At 55.9% G+C, this 15,342-nt stretch overlaps 1 protein-coding gene across 1 annotated transcript; it reads right to left on the bottom strand.

Moving 5' to 3' along the window:
- Positions 1–5,671: 5,671 nt before the first annotated feature.
- LOC144935035 (dual specificity protein phosphatase 1-like) lies at positions 5,672–11,494 on the bottom strand. The gene is made up of 4 exons (XM_078861345.1): positions 10,986–11,494; positions 9,392–9,522; positions 8,736–8,961; positions 5,672–8,143 (listed from the first exon to the last, which is right to left on the bottom strand). Exons 1-4 carry the CDS (start codon positions 11,407–11,409, stop codon positions 7,746–7,748), a joined length of 1,179 nt encoding a protein of 392 aa, XP_078717471.1. The 5' UTR covers positions 11,410–11,494; the 3' UTR covers positions 5,672–7,745.
- Between the last annotated feature and the right edge of the window lie 3,848 nt (positions 11,495–15,342).

Here is a 15,342-nt window from a genome sequence, read left to right as displayed (position 1 = left end):
TGATTTCTATGTGCGCGGTAGGACGGAGTCGCCAAACATAAACTAATTAATTACAATTTTGACTTCCGTTTATTCGGAACCCCTGGGTCCCGCCATAAGGTTAAATTGCTGTTATATAATAAAGAGTTTTGGGGGAGCGGTGGTGCAGTGGTGAGCGCAACTGTGCGACAAACCGGGTGGCATATATTGTCGTGAGGAGGATCTGTGAGCCAGTTACGTGCGACCACCCTTCCTTTCACCAACGCGCATTGACCAGCGTGGTGAAGTTTGGTAAAAAAAATCCAACAGTCTTCTTGGTTCTTTCGGTAAAGTCACGTAGAAGGGAAGTAATAAAATAATGAAAATAAAACATAATAAAATAATATTTTTAAAATAATATTTTATTATGTTTTATTTTTATTATTTTATTACTTCCCTTCTACGTGACTTTACCGAAAGAACCAATAAGATGAATCCCTGCAGTCACGAAAGCTTTAAATCGAAAAATCCAGCAGTTGATTGGCAAATTGGAATTAAGTAAATAGCATTGCATTATTAGGTTGATCTAAAATATGTTTTTAATGGAGATTGGAGGTTCGTTTAGGATCACCAAAGACAAAGATCCTCCGTATAGCCCTAATAGACTGTTGGGGCAAGTGCTGTGAGCGAGTACCTATGAAGACCGCCACGGCACACGAGGGGTGGGTGGGTGGCCAGCACCACGCCCGACCGTATTTTGTCTCCCCAGTGGCGATGTTTTCACACACCGCACCAGACATTCATTTGAGGCTGAGTCGACCTAGGGGAAACCCAGGACTGGTTCGGATAATCGCCACTGATGTTGGTCGCGAGCGCGGAAATCGAACTCGGCTCACCAGGTTCGTAGCGCAGCGCGCTAACCGCTGCGCCACCGCTCCCCCGGTTAGGACCACCCCTCTCGCTGGAGCCACTGACATTTGGAACACAGGCCTGGCGCCCAGTTAATAAATTACCCGGGTCGCTGTGGGGGTCTTAGTTATGAGAAACGTAGCAACCGCGAGCGTGAGTCACCGCGTGTGGATTCGAAACCCAACAACGCTTCTCCCTAACCCACCCCCCATAATAAGCCAAGGGTCTGTAGCATCGCGTAACATAAATAAATGATACTCGCATACCGCTGTGAGGTTCAGCATAGGGCTGTGGCGCGGGCCCATCGGGAGCGCGTTCGCCGCTTGCTGCAGAAGTTCGCGGTTCGATATCCAGCGGCCGCCCGGATTAATACTGTGGGTATACTAACCGGAGTCAAACTCTCACCCGCCGTCTGCTGCTTCACAGCGGGACGTTAAAGAGCCAGTTGCGTCGTTCGTAAGAGGAGGACATTGTGTGCCGAAGTCAAGGTCCAAGTTTGGCAATCTTTAAAATTACACAATTGGAATATATACGCTGCATAGCAATCCTCCCCCCCACAATGCAAAAAAAAACTTGGCAGGACTCTCCGGAAAAAAAGAATGAGACTTGATGAGGCTTTCTTACGTAAACAATCGTTATATAATAAACATCATTAAGGTACATGTCTGTCAATAACACTGTGGTTTTAAACGGGGAAAAAATCATGAAATGGGCGACATTTCGGGAAATGAGTTGTATGCGTTGTTAGTTTAAGCACACACACAACTATGTGCTGGTTCCGTGTGCTCCGAGTATTATACATTTTGCGGGGCCTCTCTGTGGTATCTGCGAAGTTATGCCAATGTTTGTGTCTAGCGCGCACCAGTTTGGGATGATGATCATCGTCATCACTGGCAATTGCCTATCCACTGTTGGATAAAATCCGCCTCCGGGACGATGCCGCACTAGAGAAATAGATTATGGTTTACAGGATGGGAATTATGATGACAGTGATGATGCTACATCATGCCACTGATGTCAAGCAAACACAACGATCCTCCAGTGTAGCTTACACAGGCTGTTAGGGCAATTGCGTTGTTAGCGAGCGCTTTTTAAGGACGGCACGGCACATAAGGGAGCGATGTGGTTAGCACCACGCTTGGAGTAGCTTTTGTCTGATGTTTTACACACCGCAGCAGGTACTCGTTTAAGGCCGAGTCGAACTAGGGGAGGGGCCCAGCATCGGTTCACGTATCTAGAAATCAAACTTCGGGTCGCCGGGTTCTGAAACCAGTGCGCTACCCACGACTCCACCACAGACAAACATCCCCTGTGTAGCCTACTCAAGGTATCGGGGCAAGTGCTGTCAGCGAGCACCTATGAAGGTCAGAACGGCAAACGATGGGGGGGGGGTGGCCGCCTTGATCTTCCCAGTGCTGATGTTTATGCACCGCACCAGGTACTCGTTGAAGGCTGATTCGACCTAGGGGAGGCCCAGGAGAAAGACACCCGTGTAGCCGTCAACATACTTTTGGGGCAAGTGCTGTTAGCGAGTACCTATGAAGGCTGTCACGGCACACGATAACGGGGGGTGACCAAAACCACGGAACGCCGCCTTTGTCTTCCCAGTGCTGATGTTTTACACACGGCACCAGGTATTCATTTAAGGCTGAGTCGAACTTGGGGAGGCCCAGGACAGCTTCGAATATTCACCACTGTAATTGAGGGGGAATGGAACTTCGGTTGCCGGGCTTGGAACGCAACGCTCCAACCACAACACTACCGCTTCCCAAAATACAAGACTAAAACAGAGACAAAAATCCCCCGTATAGCCTTAGCAAACTGTTGAGGCAAGTGCTGTTAGAAAGCTCCTATGAAGGCCGGAACGGCACACGAGGGGATGGGTGGCCAGCACCACGCCCAGCCGCCTTTGTCTCTCTAGTGGCGATGTCTACACACCACACCAGGTACTCATTTGAGGCTGAGTCGACCGCGGGGAGGCCCAGGACCGGTTCAGATAATTGTCACTGGTGTTGGGCCGTGAGCGGGAATCGAACCCGGGTGGCCAGGTTCGTAACGCAGTGTAGGGCCAATCGCTACATTACCGCTCTCCAAAAGACACACACACAAACTCGCATCCCATTTAATGGCAAGGAATTCGAGGAATGAGCGATTGGGAATCCAAACGGAAATAGCAGCCCTGACTCAAACACGAGGCGAGACGTCTCCACTCCAAAATAGGAATTTTCATCCGCAGGGCTCACGGTCCACGCGTGGGAGATTTAAATGACGCCCAGAGACGGAGGCGGGGAGGGGGGCGACTCTCTGCTCGCTTCTCCGCCCGACTGCTCTGCTCAGCTGTTCCGAGGTCTGGGATTTTTTTCGTGGCAATTGGCAATTTGCCGACTGTTGTAGCGCACGTGTCGCGTTGTAATTCGTGTTGTCACAAAACAACACGTGGCGTGTCGTGCTGTGCGAGCATGTGCTGTTTAAAGACGTGCGCTGTGTGATTTGTTTAAAGCTCGCGTGTTATGTGGCCATGTGCGTTGTGTCGCATAAGCACGTGTTGTGTGTCAACACGTTATGCCTCGTCTGTGATCATAATAATGAGGAACTATGCATCAATTTGGGTGACCCGAGTCATTTGCTATCGTCATGGATACTCCATCACACAAAGCGGTGGCCGGCCTGTCTGTCGATGCTTATTCTCGCACTTGATCCTTGATGAATGCAAAATTCAATACGAGGCACGGAGCGATTGTGGAATTTGTCACCCAAAACTACGGGCGAACCACAGTAGCCTGCGCTCCTTCAACAGAGGAGCAACAGCAAAGCGACACGAACTCTCGCTCTCTGCTGAAGCCCTCTCATCGTGGCCAGCAGCAGCACGCCTCGTCACTGCCATCAAGCGCCTCAACACTCTGCTACCGTGTACGCAAGCGTAAAGGGTTGGTCCAGATGTCTTGTGACCCCCCCCCCCGTTCCTCCCATTTAATTGTCTAAAACTAAATAACTTTTGTATACCAATGGGCGCGGAAACAGAAATGAATAAGCGAAAGAGAAAAACAATGTGAGGGATCAATTAATTGGGGGGGGGGGGGGTCACAAGACATCTGTATCACCATGTACACTAGAATGAGATTGACGAATGGAAGGAAATGTACGAATGAATGAATGTAAAGAATGAAAGGTGATTCCTTCCTACCGCCGCAAAAGTCGACAACGATCCGTCCCGATGCCTCTACCTCGAACATTTCTCCTCTCACATCATTATAACACTGCTGGCATATTTTATTTTATTGTGCTTGACTTGAGAGAGGGAGATTGTGGGCGCGTTTACGAGAGAGGGAGACAGAGAATGGACGATCAGAATATGTATTTATACTGTAGCTATAAAGCTCTTTTTCACAGATGCTCAAGTAACAAGACAAGCTGGAAGATACTCTGAGTGGATAGAATGAGAGAGGGCAGAGAGAGGAGAGAATAGCGGAGGGAGGAAACGCGCCCAGAGACGCGGCTTTTTGTGAGAGACAGACTCCCAACACCACTGTCGAGTCCAACCCCATCTGTGATCTAATTACATCCCACCGCGAAAATCCACCCACGTGGCGACATCAGCTCAACAGCTGTGACCAGGCGCACGTGAGGGTTTGGTCGCGTGGTGGGGTGGAGGAGATGGAGGGGTGTTTGGGGAGCTGTGGTCCGGCGGCTATTTGACATAATTAAACGTGGGATGAGCGGATGTGGTGAATCAGTGCGAGTTCACAATCTGTACCTCCGCTCAAACACTGATTCAGCCCGTGATTGTTTAACACGCGCCCCACGTGACGTGCAGAGGGGCTGATTCTGATCAAAATAAACATCTCGCGTGTGAGCGCGGTGCGGGGAGCGGTGGTGCAACGGTTAGCGCGCCGCTCTACGAGTCCAGCGTCCCGAGTTCGATTCCCGCTCACGACCTCACCTAGGTCGACTCAGCCTCAAATGAGTAACTGGTGGGATGTGTAAACATCGCCACTCGAGAGACAAAGGCGGCCGGGCGTGGTGTTGGCCACCCACCCATTCGTGTGCCGCGCGGGCCTTCAAAGGCTTACAGCACTTGCCCCAACAGTCTGTTCAGGCTACACGGGGGAGATCTTTGTCTTTGTGCCCGGCACAAGCCGTGGTGTCGTCAACGTGCTGTATGTTGGCGTTTGTTTGTTGATTCATGATGAAATCACGGGGTGAGGATAACATTTCAATGCCATTTGACCAAAGTGTTCATCGTCACCATCATCAGTCTTGGTCAATCCACTGCTGGATGAATGCATTTGCAAGCCGCGGCGACTTCTCAGGATCTTGCGATGTGAGAATGCACCTTGCGCCTGCCCGCACACTTCACGGATTGCATCGCTCCATCTCCTGGACGCGTTTTATTTCTCGGCTGATATCTTCCTACGAGAAGAAGTCTTGTTTTTATTTATTTTGTAACTTAAATTATGTTATTTATGCTATGATGAGTCACCAAGACAGGAAGGCGAACCATCGAACAGAGGGTCACCGCATCGCGCGCTTTCAGATGCGCTTCTGCGGCCGTCTGGAACGTTCTTCCTTCCGACATTAGGAAGCCACTAGAGAGCTATGGACACTTTTAAATAATCTAGATTATGAACTCAGTTCTTTAGAACTGCTTGTTGTGTTTAGTGTTTTGTCCTTCCCCCGCACCTACGTAAGGTGCGAAAGAAGTTCAACAACGAACACACGCTAAACATTACCGTCTACAGGGATAGCGCGTACAGTCCACATGTACTGTACGTAGATATATACTGCACCACAACTCGCCACCGTGGAAAACGCAGACTCCAGTTTTATTGAAAAAATTATGAAGAACAATAAATTAGTTTCTTTATATAAAAACGTATTAAAAATGTAACAAAAAACAACAACAGCGATTCGATCTTGCCAGGAAATAAGTTAAACACGTTCACATTGAATCACGCGGTGAAAAATGCACATTCTGGTATAATCAGCACCCCCCCCCCCGTGCCAGCCACGGTTCCCATCACCCACGAGCGTTCACATTCCGGCTCTGGGAGAGAGACATTGACTTCCTCGAGTGTGGAGAGACTGGGGCGTAGGAGGGCTGATGAGTAGGGGGAGGGGCTGGTGAGTAGGGGGAGGGGCTGGTGAGTCGGGGGAGGGGCTGGTGAGTAGGGGGGGGCTGGTGAGTCGGGGGAGGGGCTGGTGAGTCGGGGGAGGGGCGGGTGAGTAGGGGGGGGGGGCTGGTGAGTAGGAGGGGCTGGTGAGTAGGGGGAGGCGCTGGTGAGTAGGGGGAGGGGCGGGTGAGTAGGGGGGGGGCTGGTGAGTAGGGGGAGGGGCTGGTGAGTAGGGGGAGGGGCTGGTGAGTAGGGGGAGGGGCTGGTGAGTAGGGGGAGGGGCGGGTGAGTAGGGGGGGGGCTGGTGAGCAGAGAGGCTGGTGAGTTGGGGGGGGGCGAATTGAAAAGCGGAGGTGGGGGGGCTGTGGGTATGAGACCGGAGCTGTATACTTAGTACCACACGATGTTGCCCTTCACAACAACAATACCACAACAGCAACAACAACTGATTGTGCTAACCACGGAAGTAATATTTGTGCACAAAACAGACATTTTACCATTTCCTGAGAGTTTGGCGTCCACAGTATTCGTCAACAGAGTTCTCTGTGCATCAACACATTTATATACTTAAAAAAAATGGACAAAACTCACACTTACACACAAAGATCCCCAGTATAGCCTTAACAGACTGTAGGGGCAAGTGCTTTTAGGCACCGAGGGTGTGGGTGGCGAGCACGACGCCCGGCCGCCTTTGTCTCCCGAGTGGCGATGTTTACTACACAACGCACCGGTTACTCATTTGAGGGGAGGCCCAGGACCGGTTCAGATAATCGTCACTGGTGTTGGCCGCTGGGTTTGTAGCGCAGTGCTCAAACCGCTACACTATCGCTCCACAAACATACACGCAGACACACACACGTGCTGTCATTCGTACCTCCTATAATCGCGACGTGTACATCGTAAACTGTCACGGAACCGGCCTCGTTCTGTCTCACCGTGTCCCTGTAATACCCCCGCCCATTGTTAATCTGAACTGCCCAGTTTCTCAATTCAAGCCATGGGATCAACGGTTGTGCAAAAACTGTGAAACAGCTCACAGTCACCACCCACCACTGCCCTCACTTGGTGCAGCTACCACAGTGGCGATCCCAGCTGTACGACAAAAACATAAAAAAGTAAAAAAAAAGAACCATATCCTCGCCTTGGCGGATGCGACCTCTCCGTCAGACATTCGGCTAAATTTACACTCAAGGTCTTTCCAGTCGCCAACACAGGAGCGGAACCACGTCTCGGGTGGTTTCATCTCGACACGGAGCTGGCCGGCAAGAGCGAGCCACCGCAGACTCGCGCCAGAGCGTGAACAGTGCCCCCATCACAAGTCCGCTCCTCAACGTTTCCCGACACGAACTGCCGGATCAATTATAAATTATATGTAACACTAACATGGAAACACTTTGCTCGTGGCTCCAGTTGCAAGGGCCGACGAAGTCCGTCTCTGGGGTTTTACAATCTCAGGCTACTCGTGCCGGCGGAGTCATTGATGTTTGGAACTCGAAGTCAAAGTGCGACGATGATAGTGGCGATGATGCCGCACGAGACCGGTTTCTCCTGCGAAGCTAAGCTTGGACTGCAAGCGCCCTGTCTGCTGGAGAAGCCGCTGGCGGCGACGCCACGGCCGGCGCGTTCCTGTTCCTCTACGGATCCGAGACTGCGAAACGCGGGGACGAATTCGTGACCTCCAACAATCCCGAAGACCCCACGAGCCGCCAAAACATCCGAGTCCGTGGACATCAAGAGCCAGCTGCCACGTGCCAGCTCGTCAGCTCGTCAGCAGGACGAGACGGGAGGGACGGGGCTGAGCACGGGAAGACTTCCGGGCGAGAAGCTGAACACGGAGCAGGGGGACGACGGAGCCACGGGGGTGCCGGGAAGGGCGCGGGGGATCGTCCCGGAAGCGTCGTCGCCGTCGCTGCCGTCGCCGCAGTCGGCCGTCCCCGTGTCCTCCCGGGGCGTCGCGGCCAGGAGCTGCGCCTCGAACTGCAGCAGCTGCCCCATGAAGCCCAGGTTGGGCGACACGACGCTGCGTCGGCCCTTGAGGAAGGCGAAGGCTTCCTCCAGGCGCATGCGGCTCCGCCACATGAGGTAGGCGAGGCAGATGGTGGCGGAGCGAGACACCCCGGCCTGGCAGAAGACGAGGACGCGGCCTCCGCGACGTCGCTCCGACTCTGTAGCGAGGGGATGGAGGGGGGGGGAGGGGGGTGAGCACCGGGCGGTGGCGGATCGGGGGACGCGGATGGGAAGCTTACGAGACAAGGTGGTGCCTCTACACCGAGTTTGCCAATTGTGACAATAACGAGCAGATTGACGCAACCTGTCCAACACGTCCACCCTCAACCCGAGCCACTCCTCACCCCAACCCCTCTTAATCCTTACCCCTGTCAACCCCAACCTCACCTGACCACTTCTCCCTCAGCATCCTGCTTACCTCTAAACCCCAACATCTTTCACCTCCTAATCCCTCTTCATCAAAATCTTACCGCTAACACCTCTCCTCACCTTCTCTTTACTCACCATTACACCCCCCCCCAGCCCCGGTTCCTCACCCCTACCTCTACCCTCCCCACCCTCACTCACCCACCAGCCCCCCCCCCCCCCCACACGCCCCAACTCTCTCACTAATCCCTCTTCATGAAAATCTCACCGCTAATAACCCCCCCACCCACCTCCGGTTTCTCACCGCTTCCCACCCCCACACACTACTACCCCCCCCCCCACACACTACCCTCACTCTCCACCCCACCACCCCGCGTCGCTCACCTATGAACTGGATGGCGCTGCGGAACCAGACGGCGATGTCTGCGGCGGGGGAGTCGGCAACGGGCACGGAGAGGTAGCGCATGACGGCGGCGGGGCCCGCGCGCACCGCCTCGCGGCCCGTCACGTCGAGCAGGGCCGTCACGCCCAGCGTGCGCAGGGCGCCGTGCTGCGACGAGTGCAGAGCGCTGCCCAGCAGCAGGAAGGGGCGCAGCTCCACGGGACCGCCCTGCGCGCGTGGCGGCGAGGAGGAGGAGGAGACAGGCCGACGTTATTAACAAGGATTTATGAAGAGGGGAAGGGTCGTTGCGCGAAACGTCGACCATCGTAATTTTCCCCCCCTTTGAAAGTCACACGCGGTGGTGTTGTTATTGATGAAAGTGTTGGGTCGCTGTGTTGTTTGGGCATCACTGCCAAGGCAGCAGCAGCAGCGTCACCAAATAATGTTGTTTAATCATCCAACAGCGGATTGAGAATGGAGTTGTGCACGTGGAACGATGTCATATCGGTGACAAAGATACACCCTCCCCCCGTATAGCCTTAACAGACTGTTGGGGCAAGTGCTGTTGTCGAGCAGCACCTTTGATGGGCGGCTCGGCACACGAGGGGCCAGCACCGGGCGAGGGGCACACACATCGAGGGTGTGTGGGGGGGCTCACCTGGTCGTACAGCGGCGTGACCCCGTGGCCCCCGCGGGGGGTGCAGGTGTTGGGGGAGCCGGGCAGATCGGGCGGCGCGGCCGAGAGGCGGCAGAGCTCGGGGTAGGCCGCGTGGAAGGCAGAGAACCCCCCTGTCCACGAACACACACACACACGTTAATACACACGTCAGCTCGGTCATACATCAATACATGTGCATGGTCCTCAATACATTCTCACGTGGATTAATATAGACAATAAAGTTCCATACTCATGTTAAGAAATACCCAACAAAGACAAAAAACCCGTATAGCCTTAACAGACTATTGGGGCAAGTAACGTTGGCAAACAAATGATGAAGGCTGGCACGGCACACGATGGGGTGGGTGAATGTTTATTCACACCACACCAGGAACTAATTTAAGGCCGATTCACCATTGGGGCTCAGGACCGGTTCATATATTCGTCACCCATGTTGGCCCGAGCGCGAATCGAACTCGGTTATGAGCGTCAGACTCGTCACGCGGTGCGCTCACCACACAAAGTCAAAGACCCCCCCATATCGCATCAAGACTGTTGGGGGCAGTGCTGTTTGCGAGCACCTGATGAAGGCCGGGAAGAGCACACCACGTCCTTTTGTCCCCCCCCCCCCCCCCCCAGTGCTGATGTTTTACACGCAGCGCCACACACACAATACACACCACAAACACCACACAACACAGCGCCACCACACACACACACACCACAACACAACACATAGCACACCACAACACAGCGCCACACACACACACACCACACACACAACACAGCGCCACCACCACACACACACACCACAACACACAGCACACCACAACACAGCGCCACACACACACTACACACCACACACACCACACAACACAGCGCCACCACCACACACACACACACCACAACACACAGCACACCACAACACAGCGCCACACACACACACAACACACACACAACACAGCGCCACACACACACAACACACACACACACCACACACACCACAACACAGCATCACACACACACCACACCGCAGCGCCACACAACACAGCGCCACACACACACACCACACCGCCACACACACACACACCACATACACCACAACACAGCATCATACACACACACCACACCGCAGCGCCACACAACACAGCGCCACACACACACCCCACACCGCCACACACACACACACCACAGCATCACACACACACACCACAACACATCACACGCCACACACACACACCACACCACATACACCACAACACACCACATACACCACAACACACCACACGCCACACACACCACACCACATACACCACACCACATACACCACAACACACCACATACACCACAACACATCACACGCCACACACACACACCACACCACATACACCACAACACACCACATACACCACAACACACCACACGCCACACACACCACACCACATACACCACACCACATACACCACAACACACCACATACACCACAACACACCACACGCCACACACACACCACACCACATACACCACAACACACCACATACACCACATACACCACAACACACGCCACACACACCCCACACCCCACGGTGCTCACCCGCCAGGAAGACGAGCGGCACGCGCGGCGCGTGTTGGCGCAGCGCGATCGCCGCCGCCCGCGCGGTGCTCTCCTCGCCCAGCGACTCGAAGCTCGGCGACCCCTCGTCCACGAGCACGAGGGAGGCCACGCCGCCCGCCAGCAGGCGAGCCCTCGCCTCGGGGCAGGGCACCGCTCTCTCCAGGGTCATCCCCGCGGCGCCGCTTCGCCTCCTCTCGAGCGCGCCCCAGCGCACGCACACGGAGCCGCGCACCCGCGCAGCGCCGAACGCCAGGAAGGCGCGGCAGTCGAGGACGAGGCACGAGGATGGAGCGAGGTCGACTCTGACCTCCTCCTCGTCGTCATCCGCGTCGCCGGCGCTCGAAAGCGGCAGCAGCTCCCGCAGTTCGCGAACTTCGATGCTGGCTACTTCCATGGTCACCATGTTCTCTCTGATCGTTGCGGCTCTCTCCCTCGTTGCGGCCGTCGCACTTCTGAGTGTTGACGCGGAGCGAATTGGCTGAGTTGTCGGTGACGGCGGCACGGCTCGGATCTTCAGTTTATATTCAGTGCGAGGGTGACGAGGCGCTCCGTCACGAAGCCGGGGTAACTCCCTCTCGACGCTTCCTGTCAACAAGCCCCTACGGGTCTGGGGGCTCAGACGGGCCCCTCCCCCTGTGTGTGCGTGTGCGTGGAGGGTGGGGAGTGGATGTGGTGGTGGGGGGGGGGCACGGCACTCTGCAGGAAAAGCCTCTGAACGCCCACGCAGCAGCGCGCGCGGTGACTGCGAGCGCCGCGCCCCGTCCACGCGGCCGCAAACTCCGGCCCGAACTCTCTGCCTCGTCTCCTCCCCGTGTCGCCAAGCTTCCCCCTTCGCGCCTCGCCGTTTTTGCTCCCCGCCACAGTCTTTCCATTCTGCCCCCCATTTACACCCCCCCACCACTTCCCTTCTCGTCCTCCTCCCCCGCCGCCACCACTGTTCACGTGTGACCGACCGTGGTCACAAAGCGACGGAACACGTGCTCGTAAACAACGAGGACAACAACAACAACGGTGGCGGCGGCGGCGAGAAGTGGCAGATTACGCACGAACGGAGCGCACGTGCCGTTGTGGGGGGGGGGGCGGCGCGTCTGGCGCGTCGATGTATGTGTGGGTGCAAATGGTCGTGCAAGTGTGAGATTATGCGCGTGTGCGGGTTTGTCCAATGGGCACGTCACGTGGGCTCAAAGTGCACCTAGCCTGGCGTAAAAGCTGTGGAAACCACTGCTGCTGCCAGCGGGCGTTCGACACTTCACGTGGTCTTAAAGTGCTCATAGCCTGGCACAAGCCCCGTGGTGGCGTCACCTCCACTTAGTGGCGAATTCCGCTTGTTTTTTGTAGAGTGATATAAGGTGTGTGTGTGTGGTTAGTGTATGTGTGGAGTGTGTATGATGGCGCGCGCGTGTCTGTGTGTGGTGTGTAAGTGGACACCGTGTGCCGTGAGATTCAAGAAGTCAGAACCCTCGCCCTCCTATTAGCCCGAAACTTTCACTTAATGGGACGTTAACGGAAGTGACGCCCAACTATTCACAGGAGGCTTTACACCGAACGAGACGCAATGGATATTGGAACTTTGGGTTCATTGACAGCGACTTGGGGGGTGGGGGGGTCACCCTGCGTCACACGCGCGTCTGACGTTCGCAGTCAAAAATGTGGGTTTGTTGATTTCCAAGCGAATCGACGGTAACAGCTCTGGGGGCTTTTCTTGGGTTACGACAACGGCATTGAAAACTTACACGGTATTTAAAACTCAAAGCCTACTCACGTCTATCCGCCCCCCTAAACCCACCAATCTCAATATTTGAAGATTCTCCCACGAATGGCCGGCCAGATGAACTTACGACATTCCATGTTGCGTCAGCCCAGAGGTTCATTAGGTTGTGATCCATGGCAAAAGCAGTGGGGTATCCATAAATGGATCGCCCTACATACGTTCGGTAATATCCGTTTAAAGCGATACTGCTACATTGATGTGAGCCGCGACCCAGGTGAGGTCGCGGCTCACATCAGTGGCGATTATCTTAACCGGGCGGGTGCCTCCCCCCTAGGTAAACTCAGCCTTAAGTGGGTACCAGGAGCGCGTAGCATTAATAGCCGGCTATCGTGGGTTCTGGCTAACAGTACTTGCCCAGACAATCTGTTGAAGGCTATACGGGGGATCTTTGTCCGTGTGTACCCTATGTGTATGTACACGTGTGTGTATGTTTGTTACTCCGTGTTCCCAACTGTTCCGTGATCTGACTGCGGGCGCCCTTCAACGCTTCCTGTTCGGAGTGACTCAGCGATGCAGCGCGCACCCTACACACACGCGCGCACCCTACACACACGCGCACCCTACACACACGCGCACCCTACACACACGCGCGCACTCTACACACACGCGCACCCTACACACACGCGCGCACCCTACACACACGCGCACCCTACACACACGCGCACCCTACACACACGCGCACCCTACACACACGCGCGTACTCTACACACACGCGCACCCTACACACACGCGCGCACTCTACACACACGCGCACCCTACACACACGCGCGCACCCTACACACACGCGCGTACTCTACACACACGCGCACCCTACACACACGCGCGCACTCTACACACACGCGCACCCTACACACACGCGCGCACCCTACACACACGCGCACCCTACACACACGCGCACCCTACACACACGCGCACCCTACACACACGCGCACCCTACACACACGCGCGCACTCTACACACACGCGCACCCTACACACACGCGCGCACCCTACACACACGCGCACCCTACACACACGCGCACCCTACACACACGCGCACCCTACACACACGCGCACCCTACACACACGCGCGCACTCTACACACACGCGCACCCTACACACACGCGCGCACCCTACACACACGCGCACCCTACACACACGCGCACCCTACACACACGCGCACCCTACACACACACGCACCCTACACACACGCGCGCACCCTACACACACGCGCGCACCCTACACACACGCGCACCCTACACACACGCGCGCACCCTACACACACGCGCACCCTACACACACGCGCGCACCCTACACACACGCGCACCCTACACACACGCGCGCACCCTACACACACGCGCACCCTACACACACGCGCGCACCCTACACACACGCGCACCCTACACACACGCGCGCACCCTACACACGCGCGCACCCTTCACACACGCGCACCCTACACACACGCGCGCACCCTACACACACGCGCACCCTACACACACGCGCGCACCCTACACACACGCGCACCCTACACACACGCGCGCACCCTTCACACACGCGCACCCTACACACACGCGCACCCTACACACACGCGCGTACTCTACACACACGCGCGCACCCTACACACACGCGCACCCTACACACACGCGCGTACTCTACACACGCGCGCACCCTACACACACGCGCACCCTACACACACGCGCGTACTCTACACACACGCGCACCCTACACACACGCGCGCACCCTTCACACACGCGCACCCTACACACACGCGCGCACCCTACACACGCGCGCACCCTTCACACACGCGCACCCTACACACACGCGCGCACCCTACACACACGCGCACCCTACACACACGCGCGCACCCTACACACACGCGCACCCTACACACACGCGCGCACCCTTCACACACGCGCACCCTACACACACGCGCACCCTACACACACGCGCGTACTCTACACACACGCGCGCACCCTACACACACGCGCACCCTACACACACGCGCGTACTCTACACACACGCGCACCCTACACACACGCGCACCCTACACACGCGCGCACCCTACACACACGCGCGTACTCTACACACACGCGCACCCTACACACACGCGCGCACCCTACACACACGCGCACCCTACACACACGCGCGTACTCTACACACACGCGCACCCTACACACACGCGCGCACCCTACACACACGCGCACCCTACACACACGCGCGCACCCTACACACACGCGCACCCTACACACACGCGCGTACTCTACACACACGCGTACTCTACACACACGCGCACCCTACACACACGCGCACCCTACACACGCGCGCACCCTACACACACGCGCGCACCCTACACACACGCGCACCCTACACACACGCGCGCACCCTACACACACGCGCGCACTAACCACCGAGACAAAGATCACCCGTATAGGCTTAACAGGCTGTTGGGGAGAAAAAAAACTGCTAGCGAGCACCTATGATGGCAAACACGGCATACGACAGGGGGCGGGTGACCAGACCCACGTCCGACCGCCTTTGTCTCCCCAGTTTATTAATTTACTTTCAGGCTGAGTCGACACGAATGTTC

The sequence above is a fragment of the Lampetra fluviatilis genome, chromosome 12 (genome assembly GCF_964198595.1).
Source record: "Lampetra fluviatilis chromosome 12, kcLamFluv1.1, whole genome shotgun sequence".
NCBI lineage: Eukaryota > Metazoa > Chordata > Hyperoartia > Petromyzontiformes > Petromyzontidae > Lampetra > Lampetra fluviatilis.
This window is presented reverse-complemented; position numbering and strand designations above follow the sequence as displayed.